Source organism: Simochromis diagramma, unplaced genomic scaffold (genome assembly GCF_900408965.1).
Source record: "Simochromis diagramma unplaced genomic scaffold, fSimDia1.1 OVJJ01000171.1, whole genome shotgun sequence".
Classification (NCBI taxonomy): domain Eukaryota; kingdom Metazoa; phylum Chordata; class Actinopteri; order Cichliformes; family Cichlidae; genus Simochromis; species Simochromis diagramma.
Window position 1 is genome coordinate 433596 of NW_024387222.1, and position 14911 is coordinate 448506.

The 14911-nt window shown below is 42.9% G+C and overlaps 1 protein-coding gene and 1 long non-coding RNA gene across 5 annotated transcripts; both read left to right on the top strand.

Moving 5' to 3' along the window:
- The first annotated feature begins 6313 nt into the window (after window positions 1–6313).
- On the top strand, window positions 6314–7638 carry LOC120746555. Its single transcript, XR_005698879.1, has 3 exons — window positions 6314–6545; window positions 6630–7052; window positions 7157–7638. It is a non-coding gene; the product is annotated as an uncharacterized LOC120746555 (long non-coding RNA).
- A 1457-nt stretch (window positions 7639–9095) lies between these two features.
- On the top strand, window positions 9096–13971 carry LOC120746621 (DEP domain-containing mTOR-interacting protein-like). 4 transcript variants are annotated; one of them, XM_040052048.1, is made up of 6 exons: window positions 9096–9330; window positions 11133–11192; window positions 11229–11363; window positions 11585–11655; window positions 11999–12103; window positions 12381–13971. In XM_040052048.1, exons 1-6 carry the CDS (start codon window positions 9312–9314, stop codon window positions 12507–12509), a joined length of 519 nt encoding a protein of 172 aa, XP_039907982.1. In that variant the 5' UTR covers window positions 9096–9311; the 3' UTR covers window positions 12510–13971. The 4 variants fall into 4 exon arrangements, with proteins under 4 accessions (XP_039907982.1, XP_039907984.1, XP_039907983.1 ...); XM_040052050.1 differs by having other exon boundaries at window positions 11241–11363; XM_040052049.1 differs by having other exon boundaries at window positions 11133–11180; window positions 11217–11363.
- The last annotated feature ends 940 nt before the right edge of the window (window positions 13972–14911 follow it).

A 14911-nucleotide genomic window follows, 5' to 3' on the forward strand; every position in this document is an offset into this window, starting at 1 on the left:
ACCACACCAGATGTGGAAATGAGCTCTGTCCATAGTGTGTCTTGGATCGGCCCTAGGTGGCGAGGAGGGTGGCGTTCCACTGGAGGTGCTGGAGCGATTCTTAGTGTTTTATTGAGAGATCAGAAGAAACACATGGTTGCAAATTAGCAGAGCGTGTGCACTGATATTCCCGCCTGCTACCACACAGCAGCAGGCCATTAAAGGCTATCCAGAAGCCGTGTGTGCAGAACCACGTTGCCTTTCAGCACCGTAGACCTCCTCCTCGGATAAAGACGAGAAACGTTGGGATTTGTGTTCGTGAGACGCCTCAGAGGTGACACGGATGCACCTCAGAGGGCTTCGTTAAAGAGTTGGAGACATTTCATAAGTTTCCTTTAGACACACATGCTCAAATTTCAGTGGAGAGGTCAGAGGTCATGTGCTGCAGGTCGACATTTATTGACTTGTTCAAGGACATCAAACATCAGCGTACTCTCCTGTTTTTTTGTTTTTGTTTTTTTACTGAACAATGAAAGTCTTTTGTATTTAGTGTACGTGAATCTACTTGAAATTCATGGCATAAAATATTAATTAAATCAACAAATAAATGATTAATGGCCAACACTTATAAACACACGTAAACATTTAAGGGACTTTGTATCACAGAGGGTGCACATGTCAGCCGGAGACAAAAGGCTGATCCAGCATCAGAAGCTCAGCCTCGGTCTCTGACTGAATGACTGAAAGCTCAGAGATACCTGAAACCTGCAGCGTACCCAACCCAGCGCAGCCAAAGCAGCATGTGAACGTCTAACATTTCTTGCTGTACAAACAGCGGGACGAAGACACAACACTACGAAGAGAGCGCTATTAGTCAAAGCTATCTCGTCTCTGCACCCTCTCTAATGGCGCCCTTTGTACGGCGGGCGAGAGGCTTCAGAAGATGTTGATCTGTTCTGTAAGGCTGGATGATCACCGCAGAAAGTCACAGCTTAGCCATGTTTAACAGCACATGCAGGCTTTTAAAAGGCTCTGCTCTCACTGACAGTCTGGACTCTGCTGGGAACACGATGTTGGGGGGGACGTACTGGGGGAAGGGAGCTCTCTGGGCTTTGAAATGGATCTGTACATCCATCCCCTCAGGGGGAAACATCCTCGTCTTACAAAGACCACACACAGACATAAACAGTCACATATGCATGGGCACGCATTCATACAGAGGCACGGCCCACGGCGGCATGCCAGAAGCAAGCGCACGGTGATTTCCATGGACAAGAAGACAAAAGCCAAAACATTTGAAAACATTTTAAGAAACTGCGCCTCATTCGTGGTTGTTTCTGAGCCAAGCTTTGATGCTTCGGCCGGCTGATGGTGGTCAGGCCACAGCTTGAATTTCAAAGCACCTGGACAAACCACAGCAGCGAGACCAGTGAGATTGGATCAGATGAAACTTTATTAATCCCTCGGGTGGGTTCCTCCGGGAAATTCAGTTTCCAGTAGCACAGCACCGACAGAAGTTGCATGTTACAGATACAATAAAGGGGAGTGTGAGTGAGGATATCAGCATAAATATACCATATGTACACATATATAATCCATATAATATGGATAATGTGGATGTGGAGGTGCATGAGGCTCAAAAACATCCAGACTTGTTGTGTACAGGCATTTTATTTCATTCTTCAGGGTCACCAGGGGCCTGCTGCCGTAGGCTGAGGATGGCTGGATGGGTATTTAATTACCTTGCTTATCTCAGTATTTGAGTGCACGATGGAAATATTCAAAAGACTTTGCAGACATGCAAATATAAACAAATACACATGAAAACTTTGTAGGGTTTTTTGGACTTCAACACTATTCAAATCTTCAAACTTCAAACATGAGACGAGATGACGGTTTGCAGCCAAATCTTCATGATCCTCAGCCTGAACTGAACACTGACTCATGAACGTTGTGGACAGAAGCGCTGACCTTACAGAATCTGAACTTCCTTTTCTCGTGGCTCAGAGCGCCGCTGTCAGCTCAGCCTAACCGGAGAGGCAGGAAGAAGTGTGACGCAACCAGAAAGGCAGATGCTTCCTAAACAGTGCTTACACGTCTGCACTGAGCCAGCAGCTTACTTACTAGATGACAGTTATGTGATTGCATTAAGGTGCCGATGACACCATTTAACTTTAGCACATAAAAAAGACAGTTAGCGAGAAGAGCTGTTTGCATTTGTGTTATTATCAGCTGCAGGTCAGGCAAGAAGTAAAGGAAGTCAGGGACACGGAGTGTTTTTCTTTTTATGATCTATATTTTAAAACTACAAATACATTTCTGACAGATTTAGTGTGAAACTTCAGCTTTGTTACATCGTTCACTTTTATGATGTTTGGGTCATTATTTGGTGGTTTTTCCTGCTTCATTCTAAGAGCTCATACACTTACTGTCATGGGGACCCAGGGTTCATGTGTTTGTGGACTTGTTTATATTTCTCGGGCTGGCAGTCCTCACTGGTTGCCCTGCCTGTGTGTCTGTTTAACATGTATGTGCTGTTGTTGTTGTTGGCGGTGTCCTGGTTTCCCTGGGACACCAGGCCTGGAGAGTGTTTCCCACCGTGAGGCCAGCCACACCCGAGGAAGGATAACTACACGCACCTATCGCTGATCAGCTGATCTGTTTAACAGAGTAGCTGAGCTGCAGTGGATTGTTGTGAGAAACCCAGTCAGCTAGTTTGCAACCGTGTCTTGGTTCTCAGGTCTTTGCATGTACTAACAGCAGCCTGTTGTTGTTTGCAGAGGGTTGCAGAAACAAGTAGAAGCAGTGGAGCGCTGTTGTACGTCAGGATACGATGACTCACCACAGCACAGGAGCAGGGAGCGAGCACAGGAAGAAACCCCGTGGAGAGGATTATTTGCACCTTTGTCCTTTGATTCATTGTAAATAAACGCACTGAACTCTGCACAGGACGTCCTGCGTTCAGGCCCTACTCTCTCCATCTCTGACACTCACTCTGGTTTTCTTTGTCTGTGCTTCTTTCCCAACCTGTGTGATTGTTTAAGGAAACGTTTTGTTTCGTTTGTGTTCAGTCAGTTTTCACTCAGTTGTCGGTCAGTTTATCTGTCTGTGGGTGTTTCTTGGATTTTCTGTTTGCTTTCTGCAGCATCTTGTGTTTTCTCCTTTTTTAAGTTTCCTTAAGACCCCGGCCAGTTGACAAGAGGGCCTTTGGGTTTCTGTTTGGTTAGTTTAACCCAGTAAAACTGCAAATTTTAATAATTCATGTATCTAGCATTCATGTCAGGTATATGGGAAACAAGTCTATAGAAAACATTAGTATTAGGAGGAGAACCCGGTGAACCGACAGGCCAGACTCCCCAACGTTTCACCATAAAACTGCAATCATTGTTTTTAAGCCTTCATGACAACCTTAAAGTTGGCCTAACAGTCCCATATTTTTATTCTTGGACTAACGCATGTTTGCAAAATGATCCTTTTTACCTCTGCTTGGCCTTCGTCCTGCCCTGCGGTTCATCCATGTAACTTTTTGGCCACCTTCCCTTTAAACCACATTACTTCTGATTGGCCTGGAAGTTTGGCTGTTGGCCTTCTGTGCTCACTGTCAGAGCTGTATGCCTGGTGTGAATGTATAACCACTCTCACTGACGTTCTACAGATTCGAACATAGAAAGCAGCTGTATGGTGTGAAGGCTGAGCCTTTGACTCGCATGCATTTATCTTATTCTTTGAAATGCTGCCTGTTGTAATAGCACACATGAGAGAAAATAAAGAGGAGCAGAATAGTCCGCTTTAAAACAATCACACTCAGCATCTTCTTTCTTTATAAAATTGCTGCAGTAACACATTAACACGTGGTTGCAGTTCCCACCGTTGAACAGCTTCACATGTCTGAAGCAAAGCGTGGAAATGTTAGCATTACACATTTAAATGCGTGTTTAGAGACACATGTGCTCCTGAATGCCGTTTGAAGTTCAGATAGCATCGCACTGAAATACATGAACTCTTTGCTCATCGTAATTCTGGAGCAGTAATGTACTTTGGACGGGGTTAATATTTGCCTCACTACGCTCAAACACACACCCACACAAACAGCCTGGTCCAGTGTTCGTGTGTAACATGAGATATTTGATGCATAAACTGCTTTTTGTGTCACTCAGTTTCATTTTATTTCTATTGTCCCAAATCATTCAGCCCAAGTCACTTTATAAGGATCACAAGCCAACGGTGTCATTAGAAACAGGAACGAGTCAAAAATCAAACTCAGAAGCTTTCAACAGTTTTCAGAAAGAAAAAAACTATCGAAACACCAAAGGTGTGAAAGGCAGAGATGAGTGCTGGTCTGGGATTAATTAACACCCAGGACTCAAGTTCTTCATTGGTGTTATTTAGCAGGTGAGTGTGCAGACAGCCAATGGAAGAAAGCAGCATAACATTTATTAACTGTTAACAATTAAGAAGAAAATTTAGCAGCGACGTGTGAGTGAAGCTTGTGTCCAGCAGAGGGCAGCAGTGCTTCTTTTACAAAGGAGGTGAGGCGGTACGTGCAGAGAACAGAGGAGCGGGGAATGAAACAGATATTAAAGTTTACTCATAATCCTGAAAAGATGAACATAAATAAACCCTGCCAACACATTACTATGAATCAAAGTCAGATCTTTACAGCTGCAGCTTCGTATTTGCATGTGCACGCAGCACTCGGGTGATGACCATCATTTTAATGGATGATCTTTCCAAGAGTCAGAATTTACAGCAGAGAAAGGGCCGCATATTTAAATACAGACAGTGGATCAATAGTGAAACACGTTAACAGTTCTGTAAAACATTATGTGTATTGACTCTGGTGCTCTGTGTCCTGTAGTCTGGGAGCTCATTGATCCGCGTAATCAATGAGACACGACAGCGTTAGATCACCGCTGCTGAGGACAGTGTTCGATTATTAACGAGGAAGTGAGCAGCGAGTGATACTTAATCACTGGAATTTACATCCAGCAGGCAGTTGTTTAAACGGCCTCCAAACATGTCCGAATCTCTTCGTGAGCAAGACGCTCACAAACGGAGGCCTCGTGCTTTGCTCAAGGGCACTTCTACTGAATATGCAGTGACAAAGAGACGCGATTAGTCTTTTTATTTTCTACTTTTTAACCTTTATGTTTTCCCAGACTGGGAATTTAATTACTTTGTGATTAAAGAACTAAAAACGGACATCATAATAAGCCACCAAGACAAAGAACCTCATTAGCGGCTCTCGCTGCTCCTTCTTGGGACACGTGTGCCTTAATGTACCCGCTGTCTCGGGTGATTGATTTTAAATGAAGCCCAATTGTGAAACAAGCTTTTAAATTAGGACAAACATTTCCCATACAAAGGTTATTAACGGGCTGCTATTTTCTACATTCTCAGGAAGAGTATTGGAATATTATATTATCTACTGATTTGTGTCCATGCGCATCAAATTGTCCAATTTCTCCAAGTTGATGAGGTTGTTGTGGTTTCACCACCCACACCAGAGACCAGTTTGATCAAAAGTGAACCACAATTTCGACACTTGTTGGTATCAAATAATCACTCACCTGCTGGGTAAAAGCACCAGTTCTTCCTGTTAGTTATCACATTGTTATACCAGCCTATATGCCAGCATCAGTCCAGTTTTAAAGTTGCCTGACTTACTTATCTGAATCTCAGATCCCAGACTGCAGCATGCATCTCTGTGTGAGGGAGGTGCAGGGGGGAGACACAACCCCCCTTTCCTGTTGCTAGAATTTGTTGCAACTTGGGTCACTTCCTGCATTTGTGAGTTCTGGTTCAGTTTTGAACAGGTTGGTTAGCTTTAATTAGAGTTACCATTTATTTTATTATTTTTGCTATAAGCAGTAAAGACGAGAGACAAATGAGAATAAACTGCAGTAGCTCCAGAAAGAAAGAAAACAACGTGGCTGACAGAACTGGCTCTGTGTTAACATGTACACAAAGGAGCAACGTGCAACACGAGCTCTTAATTTAACTGAGACAGAAGATTGTTTTTACACTTGGATCTTTCAGAATAAGCTTTACTCAACAAACTCAGAACTGTGATCTGCCCATCCTGGTTTACTTCACATTATAGGTTTGTAGGCCTGCCATTCACACGTCACATGCAGTGAGATTCTCAGAAAATACAGAGAACCCCGGAGTCCTGCAGGTTTTAGATGTGTCCTTGATCCAGCACAGCTGATTCAAATGGCTAAATGACCTCCTCAACATGTCTTGACTTTCTTCAGAGGCCTGGTAATGAACTAATCATTTGATTCAGGTGTGCTGACCCAGGGTGAGACCTAAAACCTGCAGGACACCGGCCATGAGGCCTGGAGTTGGACACCCCTGCTTTAAACTATGAACAAAGAGCACTTCAAATGGTCTAAAACATGCTGAAATGCTGTGTTTGTTTCATTTTCTACTTATATGAAATCAAGAAGTGTCACGTGGGGTGAAGAAGCGTAAACGCTGCATGTTCGTTTCATGATGAAAGCACCTTTGCCAGCCTTCAAATGTCACTGAGGAGAAAAAAGTTAACCAGCAGCCTGACGCAGGTACTGAATAGTAGCAGCTCAGGCTCACACCTTTAACACTTCTCAACACTTTAATAATAACTCTGAGCTGTTATTAAACTGCAGCAGAGATCCAGGCTTTAATCCAAGGATACCGCCTTTGAGGAAACATCTGAAGGCGATGAACTCCTGACTCCGTTAGTCCTGCGGCAGGTTGCCATCCTGCCCGGGGCGCACCCTGCACCTCTCTCTGTGACAGCTGAAGACTCCAGCTGGGGCCACACTGCAGAACTGAAGTGGAAGAAATGAATGAATGGAACTGCAACACAATCGGCTCACTGTTCCTCCTGGTTACATTTGGAAATAACTGGAAAAGTCATCATATGAAGAAAACCGTGTGAGTCACAGAGGTGTCCAGTGAAAAAGCCCAAGATGGAAACTGACTATAAAACTCCTTTATGGATGAGCTCACGCCCACATGAGCCCTAAACTGCTTTAAAGTCGTATACTTTACAACCACAGAGGCTTTCTTCATTTTAATGTTTCCAGGTAAATAAAAGAAACACATGAGACGTGTTGTGTTAGAGGAGTTCATGACCCACATGACTCGTGGGTCACTGTGTCAAAGGTTAAGAGCTTGTTTTGTTTTGCAGGGCTGAACTCCTTTAGCCGATGGCAGGAAATCCCACCTCATCATCCGTCCCCAGTACAGTGTCACATCTGCTCTCAACAGCAACAACTTCATATTAAAGAAAACTGTCCAAGACCTTCCAGAAATTCCAATAATCAAATCCAAGTTGCAGGTGGAACAACTGAAACTCCATCATGCAGTAGAAGAAGGAAGTCACAGTAAAAACTGAACATGTGATTGAACACCAGCAGACAGTGATGGTGGAAAAATACAATGAAGGGCTTTTTTAGAAAACCATTAAATTAATGCATAACATAAAGTGCTGTGGATATTAAATCCATCTTAATTAAAGCAGAAAAGGTAAATAAATTAAAAGTACAAAATAAATGATCATCGTTTGATCCTGATACCAGAGTCACCTGAAAAATGACTAAATATTATCTCCAAGGTGACGACGCACAGGCTTCGTCGTTTTGTTTATTGTTTTGTAATAAATTCAGTTAAATGCAAATCTTGCTCCTGGATTCTTTTTGATGCATCTAAAAAGCTTTATTTATTTATTTATGCATTACTTGATGATTAGTTATTTATTCATTCGTTTTGGACATTTGTTTCCTCCAGAAACAAACACAAATGTCTTCTGGTTTGTTCAGTTTACACTCTCACCTTCATATCACTCCAGGATTAAATCACTTTTTATTCAAACGGGTATCATTGGCAAAAAGTGTCGTTTAGCCCAAGATAATGTTAATGGTGTGAAACTGGATATTTCCTGATTCTATTGATCTGTTTGTCAAGCCAACAGCTGTCCGTGTATCTTTGTGGTTTTATCTTCAGTTTAACGAGCTCTGTTGGCCTCATGATCGACTCACTGATGAGTAACCTGAAAACCCGAGATTTGACCTCCAGACATTAGAAAGGAATGTGGATTTATCTCCCACATGTTGTTGTTGTATAACGATGATTACGACCACATGTCCTTCCGTGTGACTCAATTGACAAGTTTAAAGCAAGTGACAGCCTCGGGGGTGTATTAAGGTGTAACAAGGAAGTCAAGAAACCTCATTACATGAGGCTCAGAGAAAATACTTCAAAGGACAAATATGGACGAAAACTCGCTGCTCTGTGCTGACCGATGGAAATCTCCACTGCTCTGCCCATCAGAGCAGAAATGATCTTTGTGTTTCCCCTTCCTCTCCACCTGCAGCTGCTCCTCCAGTCTGCATGGCAACCAGGCTGAAGCTCAGTCCCATTTACGAGCAAAAACCTTCCTAAATCCTTCACGTCTCTGCATGCTTTCTTGTAAAGTTGCCAAAAGCTGCCAAATGTTTGAGTGTTTTTATCTTCTAAAGTTACACAGTGCAAAACTGTAAATGCAGAAACCACCTGTATTATCACACAATGACTTTCAGTGGGACAAAAGCTGAAACTGAAAGGTGATTGATCCTCAGGAACAGTGAGTTCTGTTTGAGGTGATGGCAACACAAAGCTTGATATCTTGATGCGCTGCAGGAGCACTTGCTTTTGTTTTCTGCTCTCCAAACAAAGGGCATGCAAGCAAAGTCTGCCAGCAGGTAAACATGCATGCAGAGTGTGCAGGACGCCACTGTGTGTACAGACAGAAAACACAGGGTTTACAGTACTAAAACTCTAGCACCACACTGCAGATTCATGTGCAACAGTCTGTGGAGATTAGTGCAATACTCATGAAATCCCCTCTTGCTATGGAATATAAGAGCTCCCATGCACTCTTTGCATTAAACCTGATTTTTTTGTGACAATAATTGTTTAACGGTTCATAAGTAACAGTTAATAATTAAAATGTACTGTGAGATTTCTACATTTACGAGTGTTATTTCTCATTTTTTACATTTTACTACATGTCGCTTCTCGCCTCCTGCTGACGGCTGGTTTGTTTGTTCGAGGGTTTAATATTTAACTCGGTCACGCACGTCTATTCCTAACCAGCTGACTACCCTCCCTTCAGACCACAGGTCCAGTAACTGAGTACTGAACTGAGAAAACTGATAGGTGTCATCAAGCCTGTGCAGAGTCTCACTTGAAGCCGGGCAACACTCAGAGACTGATGGTCCGTCCATCTGCTGGTGTGCGCCTTTGAAGCTTGTCGTCTTCCGGATTCATCTTCTGCATTTTGCTTTTCTTGGACTTGAACAGAAATGGGACCTCGTACAGGAGGTAAGAACATCTCGCTTTACTTTCCAAACTCTGAACATGTGAGAAAAAAGAGCAGAGACCCCTACAGGACACAAACAACACACAAGATACAAGAAATTTAAAAAAGTTGTAAGAAAGTCAAAGTTCAGAGTTTTAGTCTTTATGTATTTCTTTATCTTTAGTTTCAGAGCTGCTCGTAATAAGTCAACAACAGCAACTTCTCAGTTTATCCCACATGAGCTGCTTTTCCATCAGTGGCTGGCAGATGGTTCTCCTGCATGTGTCACTGATGCAGAGTTAATAGAGTTCAGCTTGTCTGGTTAATTCTTATTATTAAAATAATTGTCATGTTATGACTGCATGTACTGATGGATACTGACTTCTCACATTTACTTCACTACACGAGGAAGACGGTAAATTATTATCCTGCAGAGGAAGTAACTGTGATGACTCAAAGGCAACCATTTCCTTCATGAAGCAAATAAACGCACTTTATTGTTTGACTGTCGTTGTCTTATCCGGGTGAATCTTCGCCGAGTCAGCCGCTCTTAATAAAACGACCTAAGCGTGGATCTGTGTGTGATCGTGTGAGACTCCACAAACACTCAGCATCATTTTGTGTTCTGATACATTTATGGAAATAAATAAATGGAGATGACGAAACTTTAAAAAGTGACCCAGAGGTTTTGGGCAAAATCAGTTTTAACACAAATTATTACATATGTGATAAAACTGTTTGCTTCAACACATTAACAGTTTTACACCTCAAGTCATCAAAGACTGTAAGGGCGAGGGAGCAGAGCGGCCTACGCTTTCTCATGCTCAGCTAATCGTGTAATGATCATGACCCCCGGGCGTCACATGTCAGTGGTTTAACCTCTTCACTCATAGCAACCTCAAGAAACGTTCCTCTGTCTGCTATATGTTTTTTAATGTTGCTGTTAATGTTACAACTGTAACCACTCAAACTGCTTCTCCGTTCTCATGACAACTGCACCGGAGCAAACATGGCTTCAGAGTCACGCGTAGGTTCATGTGCTACAAAGGGAGAAAACGAATGAATCGCCGTTAAACTCGTCTGGCGTGAATGTGCAGCAGCGGCGAGGCGCTCGTCACACTGCCTCGTCTCACAGCAGAAGGAACAACTCAGTCAGCACCATGAACTCTGTTAGCCCGGCTTATCTCTGCTATTGAAAGAAGCATGGCTTCTTATCAAAGCATGTTTGAACTGAATTGTTGGAAGTTAAATTCAGGAAGTCAAACACAGAACTGGGTCAGCTTTAATCGTTATTACTGAAAACATGGGAGTCTCCATCTCATCACTTCAACACTTTCCTTCTGTCCAGGGCCAAGTTTTCCCTGATGGGTGGGGCAGTGAGGGGAGAAGCATAAATACATGCATACACATCATATTATTACTACAATATGTATATTTTCATTCATTTAAAGGTGGCTTATTGTGAATAATCCCACTCTTGCCTCTGTATAATATCAGGAAATATCTCTGATGTGGTGACGTTAGGCACACGGCTCTGACTCATAAAACTCAGCTGCTGTTCAAACCTGTTTGTGACCTGCAGATGATCCGAGCAGCGCTGGCCTAAATCGGCTCAGAGGGCAAAGAACTAAAATAACCTGTTTCAGGGAGCAAACAATGAGATTCAACCAAAATGAATCATGCAGAGCTGCTCTAGTACATCAGAGCAGGAACTCAAGATGTTGATGTCAATATTCATTTGGTAAATAACTCAAATGTTTTCGCTGACATGTAAAATATAATCAACAGAGTATTAAGGTTATAGAAACTTCTTTGTCTCCATCAGTCACAGCATCCAAGGATGTGAAAGCTGTCACAGGTGGATGTGGTGGAGGTCGTGGCGGAGGTCGTGGTGGAGGTCGTGGCGGAGGTCATGGTGGAGGTCGTGGTGGAGGTCGTGGCGGAGGTCGGGGAGAAGCCCGGGTGAGAAGCTGCAGTGATGGAAACATACACACCCGAGGACGAGTCGGTCTCCCCAGCACCACCTCCTCCCTGGTGCTCTCCAACCCCAAATCTGGTAATAAAAATGCTCAACAACTGAAGGAAGGAGCAGCTTTAGACCTCCACACTGTCAGCGTCGTCTTTGCTTTTCCAAATATGGAAACCAAACTGCTTCTAGTCATAAAAATCTGCCAAATCCAACATGGAAAGTTACCCGCTGTGGCGACTCCTTGTGAATAAGGGAGCAGCCAAAAGCAGCTTGCATTAAATATAAAATGTCTTTTATTTTTGTCTCAGTCCTCAAGAGACCAGTGAGCACAGAGGAGCTACAAGAACCAGGAGGACCCTACATCAAGAAAACCTTCACGGTAAATTCATTTTACACACTTCAAAGAGTTTTCTATCAAGCTGAGGGAAAAACTTGTAACATTTTTTTCACAGTACAAGAGAAAAATGAGCGAATGGGACACCTTCTTTCTTTAAAAATGCTGTTCTTTTATTTTAATGTGAACATGTTTCAAAGATGATTGTGGATGGTGTTGGTGCTGGAGTGAGTGTAACAGGTGTCAGGAAAGACAAATGCTTCACAGGCTTCATGAACAAAACACTAGATGAGAACGACGATGTCTTTTTCTCACTTTCTGTGTAAAAGACTTTTGCATAGCACACACCCTGCAGATAAATGCGTGACTGTCGTCTGCGTGTCTGCAGATTGTCGGTGATGCAGTGGGCTGGGGCTTTGTGGTCAGAGGAAACAGGCCGTGCCACATCCAGGCCGTGGAGCCTCAGGGTCCAGCTGCTCTCGCAGGGATGAAGGTAAGCGTGACAGGCCACGTGGCTACTGAAGGAAGCCCAGTCACAACCAAAGCAGTTAGAAGTAGAGGAAGAAGCTACTGCTGTGAATTTATGCACCAAATATCCTGATATTGTGCTGAAGAGATACCAACTGAAGCTGAACTAGGACTGTACTGTTGTTTGTACCACAACACGGTGATGGGCTGGCAAAATCCAACTCTGTTAAGGAACTGATGTTGATTTCAGCAGAGGACACTTGAAAAAGTTCTTACTTCCTGTCTCGTGTCCTGATCTGCAGGTTCGCCAGTTTGTGGTTTCAGTCAACGGCCTCAACGTTCTTGATCTGGACTACCGGACAGTCAGCTATCTGATCCTAACGGGGCCCAGAACCGTGGTGATGGAAGTAATGGAAGAGGCTGAAAACTGAAATTAGAGTTATGTGACCTACGTGTGCCCTGTTCCAGTTTTTCCTACAAAGACTGCAAAGATGCAATAATGAAAGAGGAGAACCGTTTGTTAGGAATTACACGGGAAGTCTTCTGTCTTTAAACTGTTGCTGAGCTGATGATGGGTGCGGTTGTTTTCAGAAGGGACACTTTTATATATTTGAAAGATGATTTTGCAAAATCTGAGTAGCTTCATCAGGAATGAGTCAGGCTGCGATCCAGAGAGTAGAGTTTATCAGCGATGTGCGATCAGATAAAGTGGTGAAAGGTTTCTATTGAAATGAATGTTCAGCCATGATAGATTTGTTCATACATGCACTGTGGACAGGATATTTTCCACAGTTATTTCTCCCGTGTAGCACACATGCTGCAGGGAATAGTCCAGTCCTGATACTTTAAACTACTGGAAATATTAATGATGCAAAGCTGCTGAATGCAGTGTGTAGGAGGCGGCACACATGGTGCCAGCAGTGCGTGGAATACTAGCTGTGCTGCTCAGACATCACAACAAGGTACTAGCAAGAATGTGCTGGCTTTGTACTGTAGCAGCTCTTATATTATATCAGCTAAATGCATTCTGGCTCAACGAGTCCAAGAAGAATAACAGTGGAAAGGAGAAAACGTTGGCTGAACGCGTTTATTTTCAGGCGTTTTGAGACACGCCTGCACGCCGTCGACTTTCACAGTGACTCCCGAAGTGACATGATGATGACAACAGTTGTTGTCTTTTCTTACTGTGACGGGTTGGACTTTTAACCCCACGCGCCACCTCACTTCCTCGTCCACACACAAATACATTACTTACGTCCATCACAAGAGTGTTTACACACACCTGAACCCCCACGCCTGGAAACTCTTCCTGCTCTTTAGCCCTTCGTTGTGTTTGCCTTTCCATCTGCTCGTGTCTGATTCCCAGTAAAGAAGCTTCGAGTGTAGAGAAGTGTGAAGTAGATCAATTTAAACTTACTGACGGAGCGGCTGTAACTGCACTGCTTAGTTTTGAAGCCTCTCTAAAGAGTCTCTTATTCTTTTATCTTTTTATACCTGTTTTTATAACGTGCCTGTGTGAGAGAGAGTTTGTGGGATATGTAAAGCCTCTCTGCGGGAGGATCCTGGAGACTCGGTGACTCTTTTGGCTCCTCTTGCGTCGTTAACGCCGTTTTCAGTTTGAAGGATCGTTGTTTAAAATACCAGCTGCTGGAGATTTTATTGAGAAACTGAATTTTTAAAATGTGTTTCACTTTTTCATTTTCCGACAAAAGAAATAATCAATATTTAATGTGTAACTGTATATGTTACCTCTTTGCTTAATTATTTTGTAATTTGCTTCAAACTACTGTTCCTTTCTTTTATTTGTGCATGTTTAATTGCTTGCATTTCAGTTTCGTTGTGACTGTAAGTAAGCTTTAATTTTTTAATGCTGAATACAAATAAAACCCTTCAGTGACAAAGACAGGCCCTCCTGTTGTGTTCTTTATTGTAATTAAAGCTCATTAGTTGGAAGACGTGTAACAGAAAAGTTACAAAGAATGTTCTGAAATCATCAGACAAATTGTATAACCAACCAGATTAATACGAAGCAAAATAAACCAAAGTATATTGATCGGTTTGAGCTTAACTGTCTGTTTCCAGTAACTTAAAGTCATCACAGATAATCTCATCCTCCCACTGATGGCTCGCATGTTTGCTCTGGTTTCTCTCACCATCGCCAAACACTCCGCGTTAACACTGACTAATAATTAACCGTTCATCTCAAGAGTTTCTTGGTTAAATGTAAGTTAGAAAAAAACAGCCAGTTCATAAAAACAGGCTTTAATGATCTCAGAGTTGCAGAATGTGCACTGCTGTTCCAAGAAGAAGTGATGTTACAGTCGACCCCGAGGAGCAAAGTTCACTGTCTTCTGTTTACTTTTAACCCTTTATCCCTGCAGCTGCTGACAGGGGCGAGTTTGAGAGCTTTGTTTCACCTTTTCAGCGTCACTTCTCTCCGCTGCCCTGCTCATCACTACCACAGCTTTTAAGTGTTCACGCCTCACTAATGGCAGATCTTTCTCTTGTTGTCAGATTCAGGTTCTTGCCCTCGTCTCAAGAGTGGCATCTTATCTTAAAAAGTTTGAGGGAGTTTCAGAAAACTTTGTAGTTTGTAGGAACACATTCAACACAAACACACAAGCCTGCCAACATGAAGTAACACAGCTCTGTGAGCACAGGAGCACCTGCCCACTTTAAAAACTTCGTGACAGGAAGATCATTCAGACGAACTTTGTCTTAAAGTAGCTAAAGCAGCTTATTTCATACAGAGGATGAATCGAAGGGCTCGTGAATCATGCAAAGCTACTTCAGAGCAGATAAATAGTAATATATCTTCAAAAACTGCTCCCCA

Coding starts and splice junctions, on each gene's coding strand:
- LOC120746621 (XM_040052047.1), top strand. Junction 11,364..11,584: donor GCTCTCCAACCCCAAATCTG/GTAATAAAAATG, acceptor TTTTTGTCTCAG/TCCTCAAGAGACCAGTGAGC. Junction 12,104..12,380: donor CTGCTCTCGCAGGGATGAAG/GTAAGCGTGACA, acceptor CCTGATCTGCAG/GTTCGCCAGTTTGTGGTTTC.